The sequence below is a fragment of the Charadrius vociferus genome, unplaced genomic scaffold (assembly GCF_000708025.1).
Source record: "Charadrius vociferus isolate BGI_N301 unplaced genomic scaffold, ASM70802v2 scaffold163, whole genome shotgun sequence".
In the NCBI taxonomy this organism is placed as follows: domain Eukaryota; kingdom Metazoa; phylum Chordata; class Aves; order Charadriiformes; family Charadriidae; genus Charadrius; species Charadrius vociferus.
In genome coordinates this window covers 9,679,244-9,704,496 of record NW_009648332.1, presented here as the reverse complement: position 1 = coordinate 9,704,496, position 25,253 = coordinate 9,679,244, and the positions used below count along the sequence as shown (strand labels likewise).

Below are 25,253 nucleotides of genomic sequence, written 5' to 3'. Positions count from 1 at the left end.
GGCCGGAGAGAGGGCGGCTCCGCCGCGCCGCCCGTATTGTGTTGCCCGAGGCGCCCTCGGTGCCCGCGAACCTGCTCAGACCGGTTGGGAAGCGCCGCGGCCTGCGGAGCGAGGGCTGTCTCTGCGGAAGTTCTGCGTCCTGAAGTTTTTATTTGTAGCTTTGGCACCACGGGCGATGTTTTCAGTATTTCCCGGGCAGAAGTTGTCGCCTCATCTGGTAATAAACCGTCGCGGTTTTAGCAGTGTTTGAAGAGGCGGTGTAGTCGGGATTATTAAGGTTTGAAATAGTTGTAGCGGGCAGGCCCACTGTGAGATACTGCAGCGTTTTGTGAAGAATGGGTAGAAAAGGAAAAGCCCCTTATACAAAAAAGTTCGTGGTGTTTGAAGGGCAGGGGTTTGGGTTTTTTTTTTTCAACCCACGAGCAAAAGAGCGGAAGCTTTGCTGTTTAAGGATGAGCGCGGGTCTCCTTAAAGGCATTAAAAAAAAAAATTCTGGGAGCAGCCTTCCATTTACTTATTTGGACTAATTTTAATATGCATTGTCTAAATCGCTTAAAATCGTTTAGAAGGTCTGGAATAAGTGCCGTCTGACTGATTTTTTTTATTTTATTCATAACATCTGCCTTTTGTTTAGATTGCAGCAAAAATCGGAGGAGATGCTGGCACATCAATGAATTCAAACGACTACGGTTATGGAGGACAAAAAAGACCTCTTGAGGATGGAGGTATGCACTCGTTACTGCTGCATTTGTTTTTGTTGAGTATGGCCATGGTGCCAGAACAATTGCAGGTGGTTTTTTTGATTGTGTTTTTTTTTCCCCCCCATACCACAGCATAAAAACGTTTTGTTCCCTTTAGAGATCATGACGTGCTTTTTCATTTTCAGTTTAATGGTGAAATTTGTTTTAAACCATTGTGCTCTACCCTGAAGTGAATGTAAGCCTGTTTTAAAATATTTTAAATGTGGTTTAAACACTGTAAGGAAGAAAATGTGTGCTGGGGGGGGAGGCAGATAAATTCATGGTTGAGAAACGCTTGCACAGGTATGTCATTTAAGTCTTTTGTTGTTGTGTAGGACTGATTACAGTTTGTAAATTACGATTACAGTAGGAAGTGCTCACTCCTTAAATTTGATTGTTTCATATACTTTATTACTGCACAGTTTCAAATAAAAGTATTAATGCATTTCATTGTAAAAGCATAGGACTTTAAAAAAAGACAGGAAAGTAAATTTTCTACTTTATACACACTTTTGCTTAGTCTAATATTTAAGCGTATAGCACATGTGAACCCTGATAAGATCATACTTAAATCTTCTAACTTGTTGCAGCTTTTTGTATTTGCCTTATACTGCAGTAAAGTTTTCTTCTGAAATGTGTGTGTCTTCTGTCGCTTACGAAGCAGCCAGTTTGAACTTAACAGGGTTTGATATGTTTAATATACACACAAAATCCTGGGTAAATTGTGGAAAGAAATCTCTGAGCTTGTTGAAATGTTCTCATAGGTCTCACAAAAGAGCAATGCCTTTTTTTCCTTAAAGAGGATTGAAACTCAGTCTACAGAATGTAACTAAGGCTCTATATCAGGAGTTCTTGTGTCCTGTGAAGTTTTTTTTTCTATTAACGGTGAGGTTTTTAATATACAAAAAATGAGCTAATGATGCTTCAGATGATATATGTAATGTATTCTTTTTATTTTATGTGTAGATGGCTCTTGGACAAGTCCGAGCAGTACAACACACTGGGAGGGAATGCCCTCTCCTTTTAAAGGCAGGAATTTTTATTTATTACCTGTGTTTAGTATGTAAACATGACATAAACTAGTGGATCTTTCTGGATTGACACAAATATTTCTTGGAATATGTGTCTGAGTTTTTGCTGCACATAAATTATGGTGGTTCATATTACCTTTATTTTGGGGTGGGAAGGAAGCATCTGAAGTCTATCTTTTCAGATATAGGTTAATTATACCTTTTATTCTTTTACTGTACAGAAAGGATTTGGATGGTAGTGATGTAGTTGCCTTGAATCTGCTTTTTTTTGAAGTTTTATGCTATGAAATGCTTGATATTTGGATAGGAATTTCGTATCAACATTCAGCTTGAGATTGCATTGCCATGTGATACTGTTGTATTTTCAGATGTTTGATCTAGATTTGTGGTCATTGGCAGAAAATTTTTTTTCTTTAAATCATTGTTGATTTTTGTATGGATTTGAATATTTTTTTTCTTTTTTACTATAGAAGCATCATTAGCTTGAGCAACCAACAGAGCTAAACTTTGTTCCTTGTCTTAGTTAAGTTTCAGTGACTGGGTATCTATGAGCAATCTACCGTGTGTTCTGTAAACTGCCTTTTGTTAAACTACTGAATAGATAATATGGAAAAACCTAATATCTTTTCAGCTATACTAACCAAGTGCTGAGTGTTCGTGAGATTCTTTCTTTTATTCAGATGATCAACTCCCTGAAATTGGAGGAAAAAAAAAAGAAAGAAAAAAAAAAAAAGGAAAGGGGGACTAAAGTACACTGGAAAGTTACAATTCACACTAAAAGGTGTAAACAATTCTTGAATTTCTTGGCAAAAAAAATTTAAAAAATCTTAATTTTGCAGATCAACCAGATGCTAAGAAAGTTGCTCCTCAGAATGACTGTAAGTAATTTTTATTTTGTTGCCAAAAAAACCTAAACCAGTGTAACATTGTCAGAACAAGAATTTGAAACAGTGTTCTGGTAGGTGATCCTTGAATCAGTAATATCAAAGGAATGGCTGGGGGTTTATGTCTGATTTTCTTAAAGCAGTGCAAGTCTGCTTTGTAAAACTGACAGCATTAGCAGCAGCTGAGAATCTTTTTAGCTGTTTTTAAATCACTTGATAACACTTACTAAAAAGTCAACTTGGACAAAAGTTGATACAATTAAGTTTTATTATCAAAGGAAAGCGTAGTTGTAAATTACACAGCTTGTTTGAATTTAATTCTAACAATATTTGTTTATAGCTTTTGGAAATCAGCTACCACCGATGCATCAACAACAAAGGTAAGAGTTACACTACAACTTCTGTAGAGCTTTCCTTTTTACTGAAAGAAAGCAATTTCAAAAAATTTTTCTGACAAAGTGGGATCGAGGTATAAAGCAATTACTCTGTATTTGTGTGACCGGTTGAAATTTAGCTTCAGCAAGTCCCAAGCCAAACACTTAAAATGTATCTACATTGCTGTCTCTTTCTTTCTCATAACAGCCTAGGCTGTGCATCGAGCTTAGTAAAAGGAAAGCATATTGCTGGTTTTTACTACTTGAGAACAGGTAGCATAACCCGAAGTTGGAAGCAGATCTCAAGAGGAAAGGGTTGACACTAACTTTCTTGTAAACAAAATGGAAAGCTAATGGATTAACAGAATAAAAATTAAAAAAAATAATTTGGATTTAACACAGTGTCTTGCTCAGCTACGTTTGCTACAACTTAGTAGTTTTCTGCACTTGTTTTTCCTCCCTAAACCACCTGCAAGTATTATTGTTATGCTATGGCTGGTTTTGGTAGATGAGATGCTGAAATTTGTATTTTCAGCATACTTTGATGGATGTACAGATGGAACTTAAAATGCTACACTAGCCTTTTCTGTACCATGCATCTGTGAGTAGAGAAGAGGAAGAAGATAAACTTAGATCAGTTCATATTATACTTGAACTTTTTTGTTCAGTGACTTTTAATGGGAGGCGTGTCAGCCAGGGCAATAGTAGGGGCACTAACTTTCTTTAGTTTAATGAGAGGATAGATAGAAATTTAATGCCAGTTTGGTCTCTGAATACTCGTTGTCTTTTGTTTGATCTAACATTCTTGTAGGTCTGTGATGACAGAGGAGTACAAAGTTCCAGATGGGATGGTTGGATTCAGTAAGTAGTATGGATGTGGTGGTGTAGTGTAGTGAGGGATGTTAGCAGATGCTGTTAATACAAATAATCTTTCTATATTTTCTTTCTCCAAGTAATTGGCAGAGGTGGAGAGCAGATCTCACGCATACAGCAGGAGTCTGGCTGTAAAATACAGATTGCACCTGGTAACTATTTATGGGGATTTTTCTTTTTTTATTTTGGTGGGGCTTTTCTTAGGAAGTTCAGAAGTCCGTTGCTTCTAATTGCTTGAACCTTCACTTAAGGTGTATTTTAATGTTTTGCGCTAATCGCAATTGTCACAATCTAAAGAAATGCAAAATGTTACGATACACTGATTATTCCACTTCAGTGAAGTTCCAGTAGTTTGTATATTATGTTTAATTTTGTAACCTCTTTCTGACTTAACACTACTGCTAAATTGGTTTTATTTTATGACCGTAGATAGTGGAGGCCTGCCTGAAAGATCATGTATGCTAACTGGAACACCAGAGTCTGTTCAGTAAGTGAAACAAATCTCATGTGTTCATATTTAACTGTGCAATAGGCTTCATCTTTTAGATCTAAAATGATACCCAGATAGTATGTTTATAATACTATGTTTTTCCTCTGTTGAAGAGTGAGTCTGGTGGAAATTAAATGTGTGCATAAAGATACGGCACTTCAACTTTTTCAAATTCAGATCTTGTTACCATGCACTGATTTCAGCTTGAGAATGAATTGTGTGAATGTATACTAAAAAGAAATGTGTTCTAAAAAGAAACTCTTAATTAACCGTAAACTGGAAGATTGCAGGGAAAAATGTGGAAAATCAATAATGTGTAAGAGTGGGAGTTGCTTGAAGTCCAGCTCGTCAGGGTTCTTAAATGCTTTTGGTATAAATTTCTGTATCTCAAAAGTTATGAAAGTGATGTCTACGTAATAACCTATCAGCAAAGTTAACTTTTGTGTTCCTGTGCTCAGGGAAGGGGATGATAGCAATGAAAATGCTGGGGTTTTTTACTGGCATGGAGGCTATATGTAACCTCTTGAAGACTGACTTATCCTGGCTTTACTAGGAAAGATCTTAAGTGTAGTAGTTTATTTGGTATTATCCCATTTGTGTTAGCTGCTCCTGCTTCATGTTTGCAGGTAAGGCCTGCGGCTACATGTTTTCCTTTGGGAAAGTAGGGTGGCATTCTCCTCTTCTGTTGCAACCAAGCAGGGTGCTGTTAATGAAGTCATTCCTTTATGGGAATTTTCTTTCTAATTATAGTTTATTCTGCTTGCTTATTAGAGGGAAGAGTTTTTAACTAATGTTAGTACTGTAATCATGATTTTACTCTGACAGCTGACGTACATGTGTGGTGAATATATACTTGCTTTTGTCCATTATCCTGATAATGGTTACAAGTACAAATGTTCTAACTTGGCATGCTGAATCAAGCAACAGCTATCATAAAATAGATCTGCAGATTGGCTGTTAAAAGATTAAAAAAAAATAATTAAAAATCACTGTCAAATGAGCTGTTACCTAAATTACAACTGAAATTGAGCAAAGTTAGAAAAAACTTTGGTGATTTTTTTTTTTTAATGCCCTGAAAAAAGGTAAATAGTAACAATTTCAAATCTTGTAATTAACACAGATTTATTTATTTTTAAGTATTTTAAAGGACAGGTTTTTCATATTTTGTTCGGAACTATGGTTTGATCAATGTAACTACTCAGGGAGGATGGTCATGTTTGAGGAGGTAATTTTACTTATGTGTGTTTGGTAAAGAACCACCTTTTTATTTTGACATTGGGGTGGTTTTATATCTACTACATTATCTCGCGATTAGTTTCTTAAGTTACAGTTACAGATTCACGGAGCTTGCTTCATATTTCTTAGTGAGAGTAATTCAGTTTCTTCTGCAGAAACTTTTCAAATGAAAAAAAAAAAATTCCAAGCAGAATAGGTGTGGCCAAGTGATACTTGTAGGGATAAGTGTATTTATAAATGTATATCCTTCACAGATCAGCAAAAAGATTACTTGATCAGATAGTTGAAAAGGGAAGACCTGCACCTGGCTTTCATCATGGTGATGGACCTGGAAATGCAGTCCAAGAAATTATGATTCCAGCAAGCAAAGCAGGATTAGTTATTGGAAAAGGTGGAGAGACAATTAAACAATTACAGGTATATATATGTCTTCTTTTAAACATGTGATAATATCCAATCTGGATTTGAGTGGGTATTGACCTGCCTTTTGTCAAATAGGAGCGGGCAGGTGTCAAAATGGTCATGATTCAAGATGGTCCACAGAACACTGGTGCAGACAAGCCCCTTAGGATAACTGGAGACCCTTATAAAGTTCAAGTAAGGAGCCCTTTACAGTTCAGACCATTTAAAAACCAGTTATGATGTTGCATTACCTAAAGGAAGTTTCATTCTTCTTTTAGCAAGCCAAGGAAATGGTGCTGGAGTTAATTCGTGATCAAGGTGGCTTTAGAGAGGTGCGCAACGAATATGGGTCAAGAATAGGAGGAAATGAAGGGATAGACGTAAGCATGGTTGAAAAACTTGTTCACTGTATTTTAAGATGTTAACATTAAAATGTAATGGTAATACCACTGGGTAGTACCTGGTAATACCACTGAAAGCTCTTAACCAGACTCCAGAAGTGGTTGTGGCATGTAAGTATTACTTAATCATTGCAGAAATTATGACTTTAAATGGTGTGCGGCATTCACTTTACATTACCAGCAATTTTGAACGGTTTTGGCTATCTGGAATTTTTATCAAATAAGCAAATAACTTTTATGGCTAAGTATATAATGTCATTATAGAAATTGGAGCTTGGCCTTTACAGAAGAATATTTACCTATTATGCAAGTCATGAGCTTATAACTGTTCATCAGAGGTGAGGCTGAAAATTCATCTGCTAGAATCTGCGTTTTAGGCCCATTAGAACTTTTGGTTTTGGATTGTGAGAAGCGTAATATCCACTAGAGTTGCTGCCACTATGAGAACTTCTGGTGCATAGGATCTCTTTGGTTTTGATGCTGTCATCCAGTATTTGCTAGACTTACGACTGGATATTAAAAGTTTCACACTTCAAAATGCCTTAAGTGGCATAGGGCTGGCCCCAGTTTACCATTCCAATATGTGACCCTTTAACTTTGTGAATTCTGTAGGAATATTTGCATCATTGACATCTTGACATATTTTCTTTCTCTTTAAGGTTCCAATACCACGATTTGCTGTAGGTATTGTAATTGGAAGAAATGGAGAGATGATAAAAAAGATACAGAATGATGCTGGTGTTAGGATCCAATTTAAGCCAGGTTGGTAATATGTCCGTAAGTTTCTGTGAACAGAGTGTAAATTTACTGCATTACATATACTGGAATACTTTATTTTTATTCCAGATGATGGAACAACTCCAGATAGAATAGCCCAAATCACAGGGCCTCCTGACAGATGTCAGCACGCTGCAGAAATTATTACAGATCTCCTTCGAAGTGTGCAGGTTGGGTAACATGTTTACTGTTTACAGTCTCCTGCCAGGTTTTTTGAGAGACTTAAAATTTTAAAAATGAGTTTATAGCTAAAGAAAATAATTTAATGGTGTCATTTGAGTCTACTTCAAAGTTCAGTCTGGAATATGAATGTTTACTTTTACAATTACAGTTTTGCAAGTGTTAGGATAGTAATGGTAAATACTGATTCAAAGTCATGGCAGTTCTTGATCTGGCTGGTTTTAGAGCTGCTTCTTCTGTTGTCTTGTATTAATAGCCAATATGCTGTTATTTTTGGTTGTAGTTTGTTTAAAAGACGGTTTAAATGCTTATTTTGAGATGAGGCCCGCTGCTGCATTCATAGAAGGCAGATAGAAATTGTATCTTTGTACATTTGAAACCTTCTGCTTTCTTCTGTATCCTTTCGTTCTTAGTCTTTCATATGCAGAGTTGTACAGAACATCTTGAAAAATGTAATTTGGGTCTTCTGAAAAAGATGCTACTTTAACTATAGAAACTATCTGAGTAGTAAATCGGATTTTTCTTGACAAATGATGTGATGTAACCAGTTGCCATTGGTAATTTGTTTGCAGTAATTTTTATAGAACATGCTAATTTCTTGCTTTTTCTTTTTAGGCTGGTAACCCTGGTGGACCAGGACCTGGTGGTCGAGGAAGGGGTAGAGGTCAAGGCAACTGGAACATGGGGCCTCCTGGTGGATTACAGGAATTCAATTTTATTGTTCCCACTGGCAAAACTGGATTAATCATTGGCAAAGGCAATATATCTTATATATGTGTATCTATATGTAGTTCAAAATACTCTCAGCTTCTGTATTTGTACAAATGGCCATTCTAGAGAGATCTTTCAAGAGAAGCCTTTGCAACTAGTTTCTTGTACAGTAGAGCAACATAATACTGCTAAATCATAACTCATAATATTCTTTTCAGGTTTTCCTCACCAAAGCACATACCCCAGTAGTTAAAAGTCAAAAACCAATCAATTTATCTAGCCCTCTTTTTTTAAAAAAGAAAAGGTAATAAGTACTGAGTTACGTTAGTAGTGTTTGGTAGATTCTTAAATGACGTACCTTATAGTTACCTTGCATTTGATACCATTTGATTAGCCTACTGTTACTGCATCTGTAACTCAATCTTCACGTATTCCAGTGAAGATCTTTTACAGTGGAATCTTTTAACAATTTCTTACATTTGTATTTATTACAATAATTACTTCTCAAACAATTATGTTTTAAAAATAATTTACTGTATGCTTCTAAATTAAATGCTTGAGCGATCTTTATTTCTTGTTTATAATGTGTTTTTCAGACACAACAAATAGGCTGACATAGTTCAGTTCTTGACATGGAAGGTTGATTGACTTTGTTTGGGTTTTTTGTTTTTAAATGCCAAATGACCCCTATTTTGAAAACCTTGCGCCTACTGATGATACAAGTAACTTCTCAGGATCCTGTAAGAGGAGGAACTAGTTTAAGGAATTTAACTTTCTGGGTTTAGTGCGCTGCAAAAATGTGGACTATACTATCTGGTTAGCTTCTGGGGTTTTTTGTCATCTGTGCTTGCCTACTACTTTATAGGGAGGTTAGGCATTAAGGTTGTATTTACTTGTAACTGGGGGTATTGGTTGTTGTTCGTGTCTAGTCTTACATCTTTACATGAATGGAAAAAAAAAAGAGGCAACATTGTAGGAATTCTTTGCTGTTCTTTCTGACCACAACAATATTGTGGTCTTTAATGTAAAAAGAATTTATTTTTACTATTTTATTGCAATCAACGCTCTATAGTACACTGAAGAGGTTTTTATTTTAATTATTTTTGTTGTTATTATTGTTAGAATGTTCTTGTATGTCTCATAAGAATTAGGTGTCTTTTCATTTCTCTATCTTCAGCTTCCGTGCAGTTGACTTTCTCTGACTTGAATCTTAGTATTTTTGCTCTGATGCATATCATAAAAGCTGTATGTTGCATTGTAGGTGGTGAAACTATTAAAAGCATAAGCCAGCAGTCTGGTGCTAGAATAGAACTTCAAAGAAATCCTCCACCTAACGCAGATCCAAACATGAAGATGTTTACTATCCGTGGAACACCCCAGCAAATAGATTATGCACGACAGCTTATAGAAGAAAAGATTGGAGTGAGTGAATTTTGGTTTACTATTATAACTAAACAGAATAAGAAGAGAGTTTCCTTTGTGGAGACTTCCGTTTCACTTTCAAATCACTTAATCAGATAATATATTGATAGTAATAAATGGTAATCTGGGTTTAAAGTAATATAAACATAACTTGATGCACCAAAAGAAGCAAAAACTTGAAATGGAAGGAAACGGTTGCTTTCTTCAACGTAATATAGTGTATGTTTTAATGATGTGTTCTTGAATATGCACAGTTTGTGCATAAAGAAAAAACTGACTTCAAAGATACCCTTGATACTGTTAAAGCTACTAAACTGTGTGCTTAGTTTTTCAGTCTCAGTAGGTTTAGATAGAGTTTTAATCCAAGTTTACATGCCTTAAATTCACTGCATTTTTGTTTGCATGTGTATGTATCTAATCAAATTTACTACCTGGCTTATGTATCTGATCTTACAAATGGAATTAATTAGCAAGATTAGCATCAGTTTATTTTAAAACACTGGTAGCCTTGTTTTAGTTCGGGCTTTTTACTGCAAGGTGTGGAAAAATCTATGTTTATTTGTAAAATTCTCTATTTCCTCAAGAAAGAACTGAAATAAATGCAGCTTTTTAGTTGCTGTTACTGCCACGGCTGCTTTTAACTCTCTTCTTTGACTAGCCGTAAGCCTAATTAATCTTCAGAAAGACTTTGTTTTATCCAGGGAAATGTCTTTTTTTAAATAAACAATCAGACCTTTTAGACTGTATTCTTAAAGTGTTCAGATTTATGCTTCTAAACTGCTGGAAAATTGAGAACTTCAAGGCTTATTTTCATCTGTGTGCCACTCTTGTTACAGGGTCCAGTAAATCCATTGGGTCCACCTGTTCCCCATGGACCCCATGGTGTTGTTCCTGGCCCACATGGACCTCCTGGGCCACCAGGTCCTGGTGCTCCCATGGGACCATATAACCCAGCTCCTTATAATCCAGGGCCTCCTGGCCCAGCGCCTCAGTAAGTACTGCTTCAGCTAATTTACTTTTTTGTAGGGTGACCTGGGGACTGGCTTTCACTCTGTGTGTATGACTTGATCTTTTATAGTGGTCCTCCAGCTCCGTATGCTCCACAAGGATGGGGAAATGCTTATCCACACTGGCAGCCACCAAATCCACCAGATCCAGGTAATAAATGTCACAGTTGTACTGTAGTGTGGATATACTTCAAGTACATCTGTTTTGTCCTTACAAGTATGTATGTTTCACGATTCATTTGTGTTACACTGGTAAATCTGAAAAAGCTCCTATTTTTCAGGCTTTTCTTTACTGATTGTCAGTTTACATATGTTTTATACTTCCCACATGTTGCTTGTGAGATGTTGAAATTCAGTTGTTAAAGTTGGAATGTTTCTTTACTAAATGTTACTGATATTGCATCCCTGTTTGTGATACTTCTTGATAGACTCTTGTTAACTGATTTAGGGGAAATCAGTTCGTTTTCCTTACAATGAATGTTTTTACCTGAAGCTCTCTAATGAGGATGTGTTTTCTTTCCCTTATAGTCAATGACCTTGTATTTTATTTTGAACGGCGCCCCTTACAGTTTCACTGATCCTGACTTTGCCCAGTTTATGTTATGTTGCGTATTTCTAGCTTTTGTTGACCTATATGAGGATGGCTTCTCGGAGTCTGATGCAAATGTATCTTGTTCAGCCCATTTTGAGGGATAAAACTTCTTTTGAACTGCTGTTAATTCAGTAAAACTAGTTAGGATTATGTATTGAGCTTTTGCTTATAATAGTTTTGCATTTTATTCTGAAACCCATCTTTGTAGAATCTGTTTCTTCTATTTCTGTTTATCTTTGTCAAGACTGGAAGTTCTTACTTAATTACAACCACAAAGTTTTAGTATCCTGCTTTTCTTTGTTACATCCTTTGGTTGGACTAGAGCATATGGGGAAACGGAACTGCAGTCACAGAAGGCATGGTAAGGCTAGGTGCTTGAGTCAGTCCTACCTCATTTGTTTGAGGTAGAGGTTCTTCAGAACTTCAGTCAAAAGATCTCAATTTTATTTTTGTTGCAAATGGAGTAAATATTTCCTGATAGCCACTGGTCCTGACACAAGTTCCATTAGTGAAAAAGCGGAGGACTTTGGAGGATGTTATAATCTACAGAGAGTTCTATTCATGTTCAGGTCCTTTATATATCCTTTCTTGGCAAAGAACCATCTCTGGTTTCATTTCCTTAACTTATATAAAAGGTAGCTCTGCATGCATTCACTTCAGTATTTAAAAATGCCTGTTGTCGTTATTTAAAATGAATGATTCACAGTGACTTGACTTGAAGTCTCTGCAAACCAGAAGTGTCATTTAATCCAAAACGACTTACAAAATGTTACAGCCTTTTTCATGCTGCCTTTTCATTTTTTATAAAGTAGTTATCTACATAAAGACCTGTAAGAAAAATGGCAAATGGTCACATTGATGTCATCTTGATCATGGTTTTATAACAATTTTTTTGATAAAAACTCCTCTTAAAAATCTGTTGAAGTTGGTGTTTCTTTTGACTAGCATTTATTTGGATGAGTTTTGTACAGTTGTCCACTTAGTTGCTCATTTCAGTGTAACAAATGGGTTATTTTAGTATTTTTTTCAGAGGTGCTTTCTCCAGAACCATGCTTGCCTCTTGTCACATGAAAGTGGAGCTAGTTACTACAGTCAGATTTCTTTGGAAATTTAATGAATCCTGCTCTGTGTTCTTCTATTCTAGAGAAGTAGCTTCTAAGGGGAAGGAGGGGGGGAACCGAGCAATGGCTTATTTGATATTTGCAGGTAACCTTAGAATATAGTACATGCTAGTTTAAATCTACTGTTGTTGATGGAAGCAGTGTAATTTAAAAAGGAAATGGCATGTTAACGTTGTTTTCTGTGTGCTGATATTACTGTGTGCATTTTAAGTGGTTACATCTGACTTCAATGCTAAATGAAATACTGCAAGAAGTATGTGTAGTGGATTTCTTCTCCCTGAATGCCTTTTTCAGGGGATTTCTTCTTTCTCTTCCATTAGTTTCTGCCTTACCTATTTTGTGGTTTGGGTGGAATACTTCCATTCCCATGTATCGTTATTCTAAAGTATAAGTTGTGTCTATGTCCTTATGTGAAGTTCTCTCCTCAGTTGTCTGCATTCATTTGCAGATATTTTTATTCTTAAAGGATACATATAATGTTAAAGGATGTTGGTTGCGTTATAGAACATTATGTTCTCTAATAGATTTGCAGTTTTTCTGGATTGCTAATTTGGTAATGTAATCAATTTCTGTGATTCAGCAAGAATAAGCTATTCCTAAAGGCTATATGTGAAAAACAAAGAAATAAGGCTCTAGGAAGCAGCATCGTTGGCCTACCTAGATGTAGTTAAAAATAAGAGAAGCATGGAAATAGCTGCAGAAGATGCAATGTTGCTGACATTTGTTATTCTAAAAAGCTGTAAGTAAACAGTGATGCCTTATAGCCATGTGTTGGCATCCAGGTTCTTAAAATGCTATCTGTTTTTGTATTTTACTGTTACCTTAAAGTTTAACTGACAAGTATTGCAAATACGTGGTAAGATTTGTATTCTTCCATTTCGGGAATAAGCGTTTGGCATGCCTCTTCCGCTTATGCCAGTGTCATTAGTGTGAGCTTATAACAAAAGTGAAACCACTGAAATTGTTAGGTGCTAGAATGATTCATTCTTGCTACTGTTTAGTAACATGGCTGTTTGTTTAAACTTGAAAATCCTTTTCTGTTTATCACACTTAAAAATTACCAAATGACATTGTAGTAGTAAGGGTTCTAGAATGATTCTATTTCATCAGTTCTATGAAAGTATACTTTGTACAATACACTTCTCGGAAACCTGATCAAAAGTTTGTGCTAGAAAGAAAAGATACAGGATGTATGTGGTTGTTTGGTATAGATGGATTTTTGCTTGGAGGAAAATGAGTCCTTAGGACAGGGTTAATTGAGAACAGCATTCTGTTCATACTACTTTTATAAATGCTTATGGTTTGTTTTCATAGGTAAGCCAGGAACAGATCCCAATTCAGCAGCGTGGGCAGCTTATTATGCTCACTACTATCAGCAGCAAGCACAGCCACCGCCTGCAGCCCCTCCTGGTGGACCAGCTACAACCCAAACTAATGGACAAGGTAACTGTTGAGTAAAATGGATACGTTTCTCATTGCTGAGGGTGCAGATGTCACGTTATTTTTTTTTTTTATTGTTGTCTTTGTATGTTGGGTAAACTTATTGTAAGGTAGCTGGTTTTCTTGGAAAACTCTTACTTACAGCCTTCAACATTACTTTTCTTAATTTCAGCAGTAGTAAGGGTAATGTATTTGTCTTGTAATATACTCCAAAGATAATTTTGCTGCAACTTGCACTGACTTAATTATGTCTACATAGTGCAGTCAGTCATAAGTAAAAATAGAATGAGCCAAAGTGTTGATTGTCATTTGCTTAAATAGTTACATCACTTCCAGTGGTTTCAGGACAATTGCAATTGTAGTATTTGGTTGAATTAGTACAATTGTTGTGTCTGGATGAGGCTTACCACAAAAATTTTAGGTAGTATTTTTTTACTGTGAGTAGTGTGCGCTTCCTGAATCCTGAAAACATGCTGAACGCTTTAAACAATTCTTTGTTTCTTTGTGGTGTCTTTTACTAATTGTTTATAGTTGTAGTAGCTTGTACCACATAGGTTTATAGAGTCAGATTTCAGTGATATTATTTGGGATTGTTACTGAAAAATTCAGCTGATGATTTGTAAATTGTTTTATGTATGAAACAAAACCCAGTAGTTTTATTTTGACTGTTTTTAATGTAATTCAGGAGATCAGCCAAATCCAGCACCAGCAGGGCAGGTTGACTATACCAAGGCCTGGGAAGAGTACTACAAAAAAATGGGTATGTATGCTGAGTTTTTTCTCTGTTGTCGCATAGCAGAATGTTTTAGGAGCCTTGAGTATCTTGTTTGACGATGCTGAGATTTTTACACACACACACACACCCCTACACACACCCACACACAGCCCCCTCCCAAAAAATCCACAATACATGTGTCTTCTGAAGCATATATTGCTAGAGGCGCTGAACTCTGCAGAAAAACAGACCTAAAAAATTGTGTTTAAGGCATTTACTTGTACTCATGCTAGTAATTAGCTTTGCAAAAATACTTTGTACCTGGTGAGATGTCTGCATTGGATCGTTGGGAAACAACATCTTTTAAATACTTCAATCTGAGTATTTTTAAGTATATTTTTGAAGTATATTTCTTAAGTTTTGGAGTTCAACTTTGATCCACTTTATGAAGCTGCTGTTTGTCTTGTTTGGTAGTTGTTTCCTAATGCTCTTAAGATTACAGATTTTTTTTTTTTTTCTTGTAACTTGCTTTCTGTGTTCCAGGTTATTAAAGCATCATCACTAGCTTCCATTTATATCATGCCCTTTTTTAAATAGCATTTGCTTTGCAGCACTTAAGAGCTGTGTTTAAACTGTAGGTTATATGTTGTTGCTAGCTTTTTCAAAATATTTTGCTTGAGCTGATTTATAAAATTGAAATGTATTTGCTTGTTAAGTTGATAATTTCATTGTTTACTGAGTAAGGAAAGAATATGGGGTCCTGATGTGTTGGCAGAAGGTTCTCTTACCTTTTAAATCATGGGAATGTCTTGCAGGTCAGTGTTTTTTCCACAGCGTCCTCCCATGGATATTGTAGTTGATACAGAGTTGTATATTGAGGACTGGTGGGCTTATGAATGCCAATGCTTTCCCTGGTATGTCTGTTTGACCAGATATACAGCAGCATGTAGTTTGGATTTTGTGGGTGGGTGGGAGGGTTTGGTGAGTTTTTTGCCCTCTTCCAACTGCACTGTGTTTTCTCATGGTATATTAAAAAGCATTTGGAGTTAAGATTAATAGAATGTTTAATTCCTCTTACCAACCTTCTGCCAGGTTGATCACAAATTATTTGCCAAGACATAACTACCTTTATTCTTCTTTATTTTGGCACAGCATAACTGATGAGATGAAACAGAAAGTATATAATGAGGATTTACTTACAGAATTGTGTATCAGACTAAGAAAATTGCAACAGAACTCCCAAACACATAATTTTTTTTAGGATGCGATGGGCCTTTCCATTTTCCTTTTCTTGTTCATTTAACTACCTTTTTTTTTTTTCCCAATTTACTGTCTCTGTTAGTTCAGCTCACATTCTTCAATGCAAAGTTGTGGGGCTTTTTCACTACTTTTTAAAGAATAATTTGCGGGCAGGGTTTTTCTAATTTGCTGTCTGGGTTGCACTAGTCTTGCATTTGCTCTAATTAAATAATAGCTAGTTACAAGCTGTTGGGATAGAGTTTCTGGGAGCAAGTACAAATAAGACTGTGAACCCAAAAAAGATAGACATTGGGAGATGTAAAGAATTGCTCTTAAAATGCAAAATTAAAAAAATCCCAAGACAACCATTAAATAAGAGGAAAAACAGAAGGGCAGTTCTGATACTTGCTTCTTTGTTTTAGTTCAAATTGAGTTCATTGACTGAAGGAGAACTCTTGATGTCTGGACCTGTGTACCTTGACTGTGTAAATCATGTAAATCATTCGCTGCTTCAGCATGTTGAAAATCTTGATATGGAGGATGCCATTTCTCTTAAGATCCACTTAGAAAAGGGGAATAATGGACCAAGTGACATTGAAGGGCAGAGAATTCACTCAGAGTTGATATAGTACTAAATGGAGGTGGTTTTCCCCACCTCCTTAACAACAATGTTAAGATGTAGTAGATCTGACAAACAGGAAGGCTGTCCATCAGCAAGTTTGTGTAGTCTCCAGGCTCTCAAACAGCTACTACTGTTTGTACTTTCTACAGTATTCTAATGCTTCTGTCCCCATGAACTTGAGCAAAAATGTGAAGGTAGAAATTACAAGTCACTCACTCTTCAACTCTTCTTTCAGATTTTTCACAGCACAGGTAATTAAACAAACAGCTGTTTTGAAGAACTGAACTGAAACTTGGGACTTGCTCAGCCCAAGCAGGTTTTTTTTTGTTGTTGAAAAGAACTGCTTTGATAATCCATGTGGCAAGCTTATGAGGGTGACAGTTCTGAGCTGATACTGCAACTGGTGCTCTGGATTCTCTCATACTTTTTGTTAAGTATGAGCGATCTGAAAACACTAAAGCGCTCCTGAATATTCCCATCAAAACCATAATGCTGTTTTCCCAAGTGGCTTCCTACTGGTGTCATATGACTTGGCTCATCACAGAGAATGCTTCCCTTTTTTTTTTTTTCAGTGTATAGAACAGTGAATTGAAAATAACCTGTTTTTCAACTAACAAATCAGGTGGTAAAGTCCATCTCCTCCTTCAGACCCTTGATTTGGTCAGGGACTGTTGCTTTGAGTAGTAAATACAATTAAAATAAGACTGAAAAGCTATGCAAATTACTCATGCACTCTGTTAAGTTACTGTACATGGATCTTGTAGGTGATCCAGACTATCTATTTTCTTGATACCCTACTTAATAAATTCAAAACATTTGTTTTAAATTTCCCTCGAGTATTGCTGGGTAACAAGACAGTAGTTTAGCTTTTTGAAGACCTATAGATGCTGCTATCTTGGAGACATAGCTCTTGTTGGGAAAAATAAAAATACTGAAATAATGATTTGCGTTAACTGGGCCCTAAAAATCTCCCAAGGATAACAGTTCCCTCTAAACATGAAGTTTTATCTTAGTAAATTATCTGTATGTCACCGTGGGAGTTTGTAAATTTATTATTTAAAGTAATTCTAATGGGTTATGGGCTTGATACATAGCTAAGAAATTCCATAATAAAATAGTGGGACTGTTCTTTAATGATTCCTCGGCATTGCAGTGGCAAAGAGGACAAAGAACAGTGTTCTCTTACTAAAATCACCCTTGATGATTTGAGTAGTGGAAGAACTGTAGAATCATCTGGCATTTTCTTTCTTAGCCTTCTTTAATGGGGAGGTGTTCTGTGTTTCTTGCATTTCCTTTGTATGTAGTTTATCAGTCTTGTTTGTTAGTGTTCCTCTTGAATCTGGATATTAATGAGCACGTACTATTTCACTGCAGTTCTGTACACTGAAAGGAAGTTTTGACTGAACTGCTGAATTCCATGTGTAGGTGGTGGTCATGTGAATTTTCTGTGTAAACAACAAAACCAACCTGGTTGGTTTTGGTACCCTAGAAAATGAATTTTCTGTGTAAACAACAAAACCAGCCTTCTGCCTGGTACCCTAGAAAGCAGTTTGTTAGAATCTTTGATATTTGTGTTCCCCAGAAGGTTGCTCAGTGGTCTTGTATCCAAATAAAAGGTGAGGTGGTTTCAGGTAAGACTGAAAACTTTCAGCCCTGGTCGTGTGGAAGCTGCCCTTTTTTCTTGATAGCAGAACAGAAGAGTAGTTCCACATGGAACTATAAGGGTGCAGGCTTGCATTTTGCTTGGATTTATTTGATGTAGTGTGATTGGATGTGGTGTTTTGTTTAGTTGGGGTTTTTCTGTATCCTAGAAAAAACTTGGGGACTTTTTTTCAGTTGTATCCTAACTGACTGAAAAACTTTGATTTGAAAAAATAACCCTTTAAGAATGTAGATCACAAAAACATCATATCACGTAGTAATAGTTCTGTTTCGGAAGCTCAAGAAACTTAAAATCAAGCACTTCATCTAAAACCGTTCTGTCTGTGTGCATGGCGACAGAGGATTGGATAGAGAGTGGTGTTCTGCCTGTAGTCAGGTACATTCTGCAGTGCTAACTGCAAAAGCACCTTTCAGGTAAATTTTGAAGATAGTGGTAATAAGTGGAGTGTGTTTGTTTCTGAAATGAAAGAAGGGGAAAATGAAGTAAAGATGTCTGACAAACCTTTCTTAGAAGAACAGTGTGACTGAGGTCCAAAGAAGTTGGCTATAATTTTTTTATATATATAGAGTAAAGAGTCCTTGTGTATTAGTGTATTGCCTTTGTATTGATTTTGTTGGCAGGACCAGTAGTTCTCAGCTGTAAGTCTGGGAGAGAGTGCATGTGTACACGCTGTTATTTCTAGAGGATGGGAACTTAAGCAAAGGTTGGAAGGAGAATTTTTCAGGACTAGATTCTGTGGTGGAGTAAATGTTTACAAAAGTTAATGCTCTCTTTGAAAAATATAATCTGCAATAACATAGCAATTGCGTTAAGGAGGCCAAAATTGGAGCAATGAATGAACTGGCATCTGGTGAATTAATTAATGCAGTCTGTACTATAAGTCAGTCTAGATTAATTACAAAAAGTAATCTTGCCTATTGCCCCGTATTTTAATTTAAATGCTATCGGTTGTTTAGGTCAGCAGGGGACTTTTGCTGTGGAACATGTTTTAAGAGGTTGAAAAAACTGTCCTTACAGTTCCACAGTTTTGCTTTACATGGGAATTGTTACATTAAAATAATAGGATGAGTGGTTAGGTAAAAAGAAAAAAAAAAAGGCAGCCACAAAATTATTCAAAAGCCTTGGGGGAATATTGCAAGAAGCTAGGTGATGTTTGTTAGGCAGTGAGGTTTTGAAATTTTCTCATTTATATTGCAACAACAATGCTGTATAATTTTAATTACTTGTAGGTCAAGCAGTTCCTGCCCCTGCTGGGGCTCCGCCGGGTGGTCAGCCGGATTACAGTGCAGCGTGGGCTGAGTACTACAGGCAACAGGCAGCATATTACGCCCAGACAAGTCCCCAGGGAATGCCACAACATCCTCCAGCACCACAGGTATAAAGTTTAAGTGTTTTTTGGCCAGCTTCTGTTTCAGTGGTTATACATATCTTTTTGCATGTCTCCTGCTTTATTATCTTCGGAGTATGCATCTTTTTTTCTAGCAAAATAACTATCAGAGTAATGAATAGATGACTTTGCTTACCTGATAACTTGAGTTCTGTATCTATCCATATGTTTGGTAATTGTGTTGTTTTTTTAAAAAAAAAGAAAAACTTTCTCCTCCCAGGGTTTTGAAAACCATGCAAGAAGCCACCACCATTTACATTAACCAATTTTTCTTTCTTAAAGGCTTCACTCCTGAGTTAGCTCGATTTAAAGGATTTTCTTTAACTTTTTGTGTATCTCTTATGTATCTCTTCTGCACAGGGCCAATAATAAGAAGTGGACAATACAGTATTTGCTTCATTGTGTGGGGGAAAAAACCTTTGTTAAATGTATGGATGCAGACGCCTTGATGAAGATCTTAATTTTGTTTGGTTAAAAAAGATAGTGTTTTTGAAAATGTACAAAATATCTATCACTACTGATAGGAGGTAATATTTCTGTGTAGAAATGAAAAATGGTTTGTTTTTAGTATTAGTGTAGATGTACACATTCCAGCAAATGTATTTGCAATTATGTGGTCAATGCTTTGTGATATAAATGTACTTTTTCAATGTATACTTTATCACTTTTAAAATGCCTGTTTTGTGCTTTACAATAAATAATATGAAACCTCCTGTGTCGGTAAGTTGGATATGTGGGTATATAAAGAATTATAGGATTGATTTGCAACGCTGAATCAAGGTACCTGTACACAAACGAGGTATTTTTTTTTTCCCCCATGAAACCTTGTTGAGTTTGAAAACTTGTCATTAGCATGTTTTTCCCCTCTTGCAGAATAGTTGTAGATGGAGGATCTCTTTCATTCATTGTATTTTGCTGCCTAGCACCAGTAATCTTGATATCTTAATTTTCTTTCTATTTGATTAAAACTGCATGTGTTTAAGAAGGTGATCTTTTGGCATACTTCCATTGCATTAACAGTGAAATTTCCTTTTATACATGACCACTGTTTCAGACCTGTGCAGCTGCTATAACAGATAACTTTTGTTCTTAATTGAATACTTCAAAACTGTTCCTGCATAACTCTTTTACGGATTTTTCAGACTAGTTATAGAATTTATTTTAAGTGTAATGTGCTTAAGCCTTCAGTTTGAAGTAGTCCACTTCAGAATTCAGTGTAGAAAAGTCAATGTGGTATGCATAGTAGTTAAAAAAATTGCATCTGTCCTTAAAATGCTGTTTTGTTTGAGTGGTGGGGAGTGGTGGAGAACTTCCTGCAGAGCAGATAACTTCTGTTTTTGTAAATACTCAAGTATTTGAAACAATTGATTATTTTTTTATATATACTTGAAACTTCTTGTTGCTCTAATGCTCATACTAAAAATCTGATGCTCTTGAAATCCTATGTTTGCTCTTTGCATATTTATTGGCTCTTTGCATATATTAGACTACATGCAATACAGTCTGTCTTGCCATTGTCTGTTGAAGTGCAGGTTTGATCCAGCCAGTATAGAACTAGCTCTATAGGGGTGAGGAGGACTGTGCTGTGTATCATCCTTGATTGTTCCTTCAAGGAGCATTGCACTGTAAGTACATCAGAATGACAAATCGATGAACTGCAACAGTATCTTTTTGTCAATGTTCCACATAATGAAAATGCCATACTTGTGTGACTATTATGTTGGAATACAGTGCTGGTATCTTAGGAAATCATAATTGCTTCTTGATTCAGAAACATAGGTTTGCGTATATATATACATACACATAATATGAGCTTTGTGGGTAAGTATTCTGGAAACGTTTAGCAATAGCTAAAGAAAATCATGTTTCTGTTTATCCGAGTAATAGTTTTTTTCATTAGTACTCCTGAGACAGCTGTGTCATTCAGTGTTTTAAAGTATGCATATCTTAACATTGAAGTCTTTGGAACCACTTGTTAGACAGAAGTTGTCTTTGTCTTCAGATAGTTTGCAGACATGTAGTGATGTAGGTATGTTTAAAATAATTCTATAACTGTTACTTGCTTTATCTTTTGGAACACCATATTGTTGCTTTGAGAGTAAATTTTTTTAGGGTGGCTGCACAGAGAAGTAAAAGTTAAGGCTTGAAAATTGAAGTAGTTTATTCAGGTAATTAGCAATGTATGTATTGTGCTGTAGAAACAGAAGGAATTATTTTTATCCCTTTTAAAATTAGGAGTTATTCTGGTAGCTTAAAGGCTAGGACAGTATTTGCTCTCTTTAGTGTAGGGTATGAAGTTTAATAATAATAGTTCAGATATTTTGCATGGTATTTTGTAGATAACCTTATAGAACGGTGCATTTATTATGTACTAAACTGAGCAAAATTAAATTCACTGGATTCTTTATCATTCACAAAATGGAGGCTGTTGATTTTGATTCATTTAAGGTATAAAATCTTTATTAATTGCAAACAGTGCAATTATTTATACTTCACAGTGCCTTCCCAGACCTTCCACCTTAGGTTCTGCTGCAAAAAAGCAACAGGTAAGCACAACCTAAGGAAGTATATAAATTAATATATTTCAGTACATTAATGTTGTCCCTGTGAGATCTTTGTGGTTGTGTATTGAAAAGCAATCTGCTGCTTCCCCAAATGCATTGTTACTCACGGTTCCATTTCAGTGGAAAGTCTTTTAAGTTTTTAAACAACTGTTTATATTTCTAGGTAAATATGTATCTTTTTTTCCTTTTTTTTTTTTTTTTAAGAAAAGATGAGTAGATTGCAGTAATTAAACTTGATCACATAAGTAATTTTTGTTATTTTTCCTCAAGTAGCTAATTGTTGCAATTAAAGAATCAAAACCTTTAAAAATATACAGGAATTACTTTGGTTAGAAACGTCAACAGCCTTCACAAATGTTTTTTTTATAATAGGGCACTATTCCCACTTAAACCCGTAAGACCTAAATATAAAGAATATGACTTCTTGTTGTTATCACTGAACTTGATAACTTGTCTTACAGTTATAGCGTGTTAGTGGAATTTTTCAATAACTTAGTTTGCTTATTCATACTTGACATAGTAGGAAAACAGATTCTGGAGTTCCAGAGACTAGTATGTTTTAACTGAAAAAGCATGTGCACCAATTAAATGTTAACAGTACAGCAAATAATATTTTATCCATATAGCAGTCAGTGTATCCTGTTTCTTGATACTTTAACTGAATTGCTGTATATTTTGATAGTTTAAAATGTTTGTATGTCTTATAGATGGTCTGGTACAGGTTTTTGTTTCTGGTTTTTGTTGTTTGGTTTTGTTGTTTTGTTTTTTTTAGCTTAAAGTAAAGCAGCATCTATTTGGTTTTTTTGTTGATTATTCTGTTTCTAAAATGTGCTGCTCCTCTTTCAAAAGTCCTGCTTATCTGTACATCAAAGAAAAATATTCAAAAATACTGCCTTCATTTTCACACACAGTGCTGAAGATGCTGCAAGCACCAAATCATAGCTCATAGAATCAGGTCCTGAGATAGTTACTACCAGTAAAGAGGAATCCTTTGAGTGTATGCCATTGGTGAGCCGATGAGCATGGACCATAGAAGGGCTCCATGTAGAAGGTAAAATTGGCAAAAACATAACAGATTTGAAATGTATCCCATACATAATGGTGTAGGGTATAATTTTTGTTCTGATCACTTTTCATTCTTTAAAGTTATTTGTTTGATCATAAATGTTCCATAATCTGTTAAGTTTTTTAAACTGTGATTTAATAATATAAACCATCTATTTTAATTTATATTCTTCTAAACAGCCAAACTCAGATATATTAACTTTTTGAACTAAATTAATAGTTGTGCTTCAGTTTCTCAAGCCACTTGATATTTCATCTGTAGTTTAATATGTAACTTCATTTTTGACGTGAGAAAAGGTTAGGTGTGTGTATCATTTGGATTTTGATACTGTGAATTTAGTGTTGGGGTGAGTCATTTGTTCACTTCCTTTTAAATGATAACCGTTGTTGCTAAAATATCTTAACAGTCTTTCAGTTGTAAACTTAGCCAGCGGGAGGAGATAGAGAAGGAAAAGCCAGTTTATTGGAATGTTGTTAGCGTGTGGAAGATGAGATGTTCTTGTGTGTAGCGCTTGGGGTGTATTGACTTCCAACTTTCTCACTGCTGGGCTTAGAGGCATGCTATTTTGTGCTAAGCATAGTTTTTATTTTTCAACTCTGTCTCCAAACTCACAGTTCTTAGGAGAACAGAAAATAGGTTATTGGAGTTATCCTGATCCAAAAAGATAACTGGACTTCCTTAGAAATGTAACGCACTTGTCCAAAAGGTGTCTTGTCTCCTGCTTGCCCCCTGCCATTAGAGTCCCACAGATAAAGAAAGATGTGAAGAGTACAAAAAGTTTTAAAAGGAAGCGTAATGTTCCAAGTAGGAAAAGCATTTTCGTATCACTTTCTGCATCCTGTACTTCAGTAGGACATGAAATAAAATGTCGGGTGGATAATCTTCAGTCTAGCATGACCATAAGTCATCTATTTAAGTAGTCCAGGCAGACAGGTTCATTATTCACTTGCACAGCCTATCTTGAAATATTTCATCTTTTTCCTAGTGGTATTTTATTGGATGATAGAAACTGTTTCTCCCCTGTTCTCTTCCAAAGTAATTTTTAAGTTTTCCATTGCATGCTTAAAAGCTTTTTGTTTTGCTTTTTTCTGGAAGTGGGGGGAGGAAGGGAGGACTGGGCTTTTCAGAAAGCATACAGTTGACAGGATTCCCTCTTCCCTAGTAATAGCTTATGAAACTCTTATGTATGCACAAATATTTCTCTTGCGTGCATGTGAAATGCCTTTTCGTCCTGAGAAAAGTGTTCTCTGCAGAAACTACCCGTGTGTAAAAAGAAGATTGGCTTTAAAAGGCAACTGTGATGGGAACAGTGTCTTAGGGAGATGCAGCTTGGACTTGAGGTAAATTGAATGCTTTACAAAAATGTGGTTTTGAGCTTGCATTGACATTGTATGTAATATGGGTACACGTTAACTGTATGATGTTTTTTGTATGGTTTTTCTCAATAAATGTAAACTGATGGATAATAATAGCAATGTTTTTGTCTTTTTTTATGCTCCTATCCCTACCTTCATTAGTTTGAAATAACAGCTTCACAGGAAAGATTACAGCGACTAGTACTTCAGTGAATGAACATCACCCACCTGAAGTAAAATATATTTATGGCTGTTAGGATAAATGTTCATTCAAAACATCATGCAGCTTATTACTTTTTTTTTTTTCCCAAGATGTTTCTGAATTTGTAACTATTCTATTGAGGCAAAAGAGTGACTTGGAATAGGTAACTGTACAAAGAGCAGTCAGCAGATTCAACCACAGGAAAAAATTTTTGAAATGGCTGCATAAATCTAATTTGCTGCAGCTTACCTTGTCCTTATGTTAAGGCTTATACACAGTTTAAAATGTGACTTTTGTAAAATTACTCTTACAGAAGCTCAAACTGAACAATTGGATGGTGTTAGCACAATGACGTTAGTGTTGATATCAAGAAGTCTTAGAGAAAAATAGTACAGTAGCCTTAAGAAGACAATGTTTAGAGATGCAGCAATAAATTCATGGCATTGGGAGAAAAAAGATTTAGAAGTTGGGCACTTTCTGAAAATGTTTCTCTTAAAGCTTGCTTCCTACCAACTTCAGCTATGATAGGCTCATCTTCTGTCACCAGCTGTTCCTGTATCATGTAAGCAATGAAAAATGAGAATTTTTACAAGCAAATGTTGGTACTAAAAAGACTACGACAAGCTTTACTGAGATTGGGTTTACTTTTGGATTATCAACTGCATAGGTTGGTAAGAGCATAATGGTTTAAATGCAAGCCCATTTTGAAACAAAAGAACTAATGCTCTTTGAAACAAAACAACAAAAGTGAGCAGTTGC

General features: G+C 35.7%; 1 protein-coding gene across 1 annotated transcript in view; it reads left to right on the top strand.

Moving 5' to 3' along the window:
* FUBP1 (far upstream element (FUSE) binding protein 1) overlaps positions 1-20,020 on the top strand; it is a 21,083-nt gene extending 1,063 nt beyond the window's left edge. Inside the window, exons 2-20 of the mRNA XM_009884875.1 lie at positions 635-725; positions 2,611-2,649; positions 2,996-3,035; positions 3,841-3,890; positions 3,983-4,054; positions 4,332-4,389; positions 5,883-6,045; positions 6,127-6,225; positions 6,309-6,362; positions 7,091-7,193; positions 7,278-7,378; positions 8,004-8,145; positions 9,361-9,521; positions 10,358-10,512; positions 10,600-10,679; positions 13,556-13,684; positions 14,367-14,441; positions 19,150-19,295; positions 19,668-20,020. Coding sequence (XP_009883177.1) covers positions 635-725; positions 2,611-2,649; positions 2,996-3,035; positions 3,841-3,890; positions 3,983-4,054; positions 4,332-4,389; positions 5,883-6,045; positions 6,127-6,225; positions 6,309-6,362; positions 7,091-7,193; positions 7,278-7,378; positions 8,004-8,145; positions 9,361-9,521; positions 10,358-10,512; positions 10,600-10,679; positions 13,556-13,684; positions 14,367-14,441; positions 19,150-19,295; positions 19,668-19,676 — 1,767 coding nt within the window. The 3' untranslated portion in view covers positions 19,677-20,020. The remainder of the gene's footprint in view (positions 1-634; positions 726-2,610; positions 2,650-2,995; positions 3,036-3,840; positions 3,891-3,982; positions 4,055-4,331; positions 4,390-5,882; positions 6,046-6,126; positions 6,226-6,308; positions 6,363-7,090; positions 7,194-7,277; positions 7,379-8,003; positions 8,146-9,360; positions 9,522-10,357; positions 10,513-10,599; positions 10,680-13,555; positions 13,685-14,366; positions 14,442-19,149; positions 19,296-19,667) is intronic.
* The last annotated feature ends 5,233 nt before the right edge of the window (positions 20,021-25,253 follow it).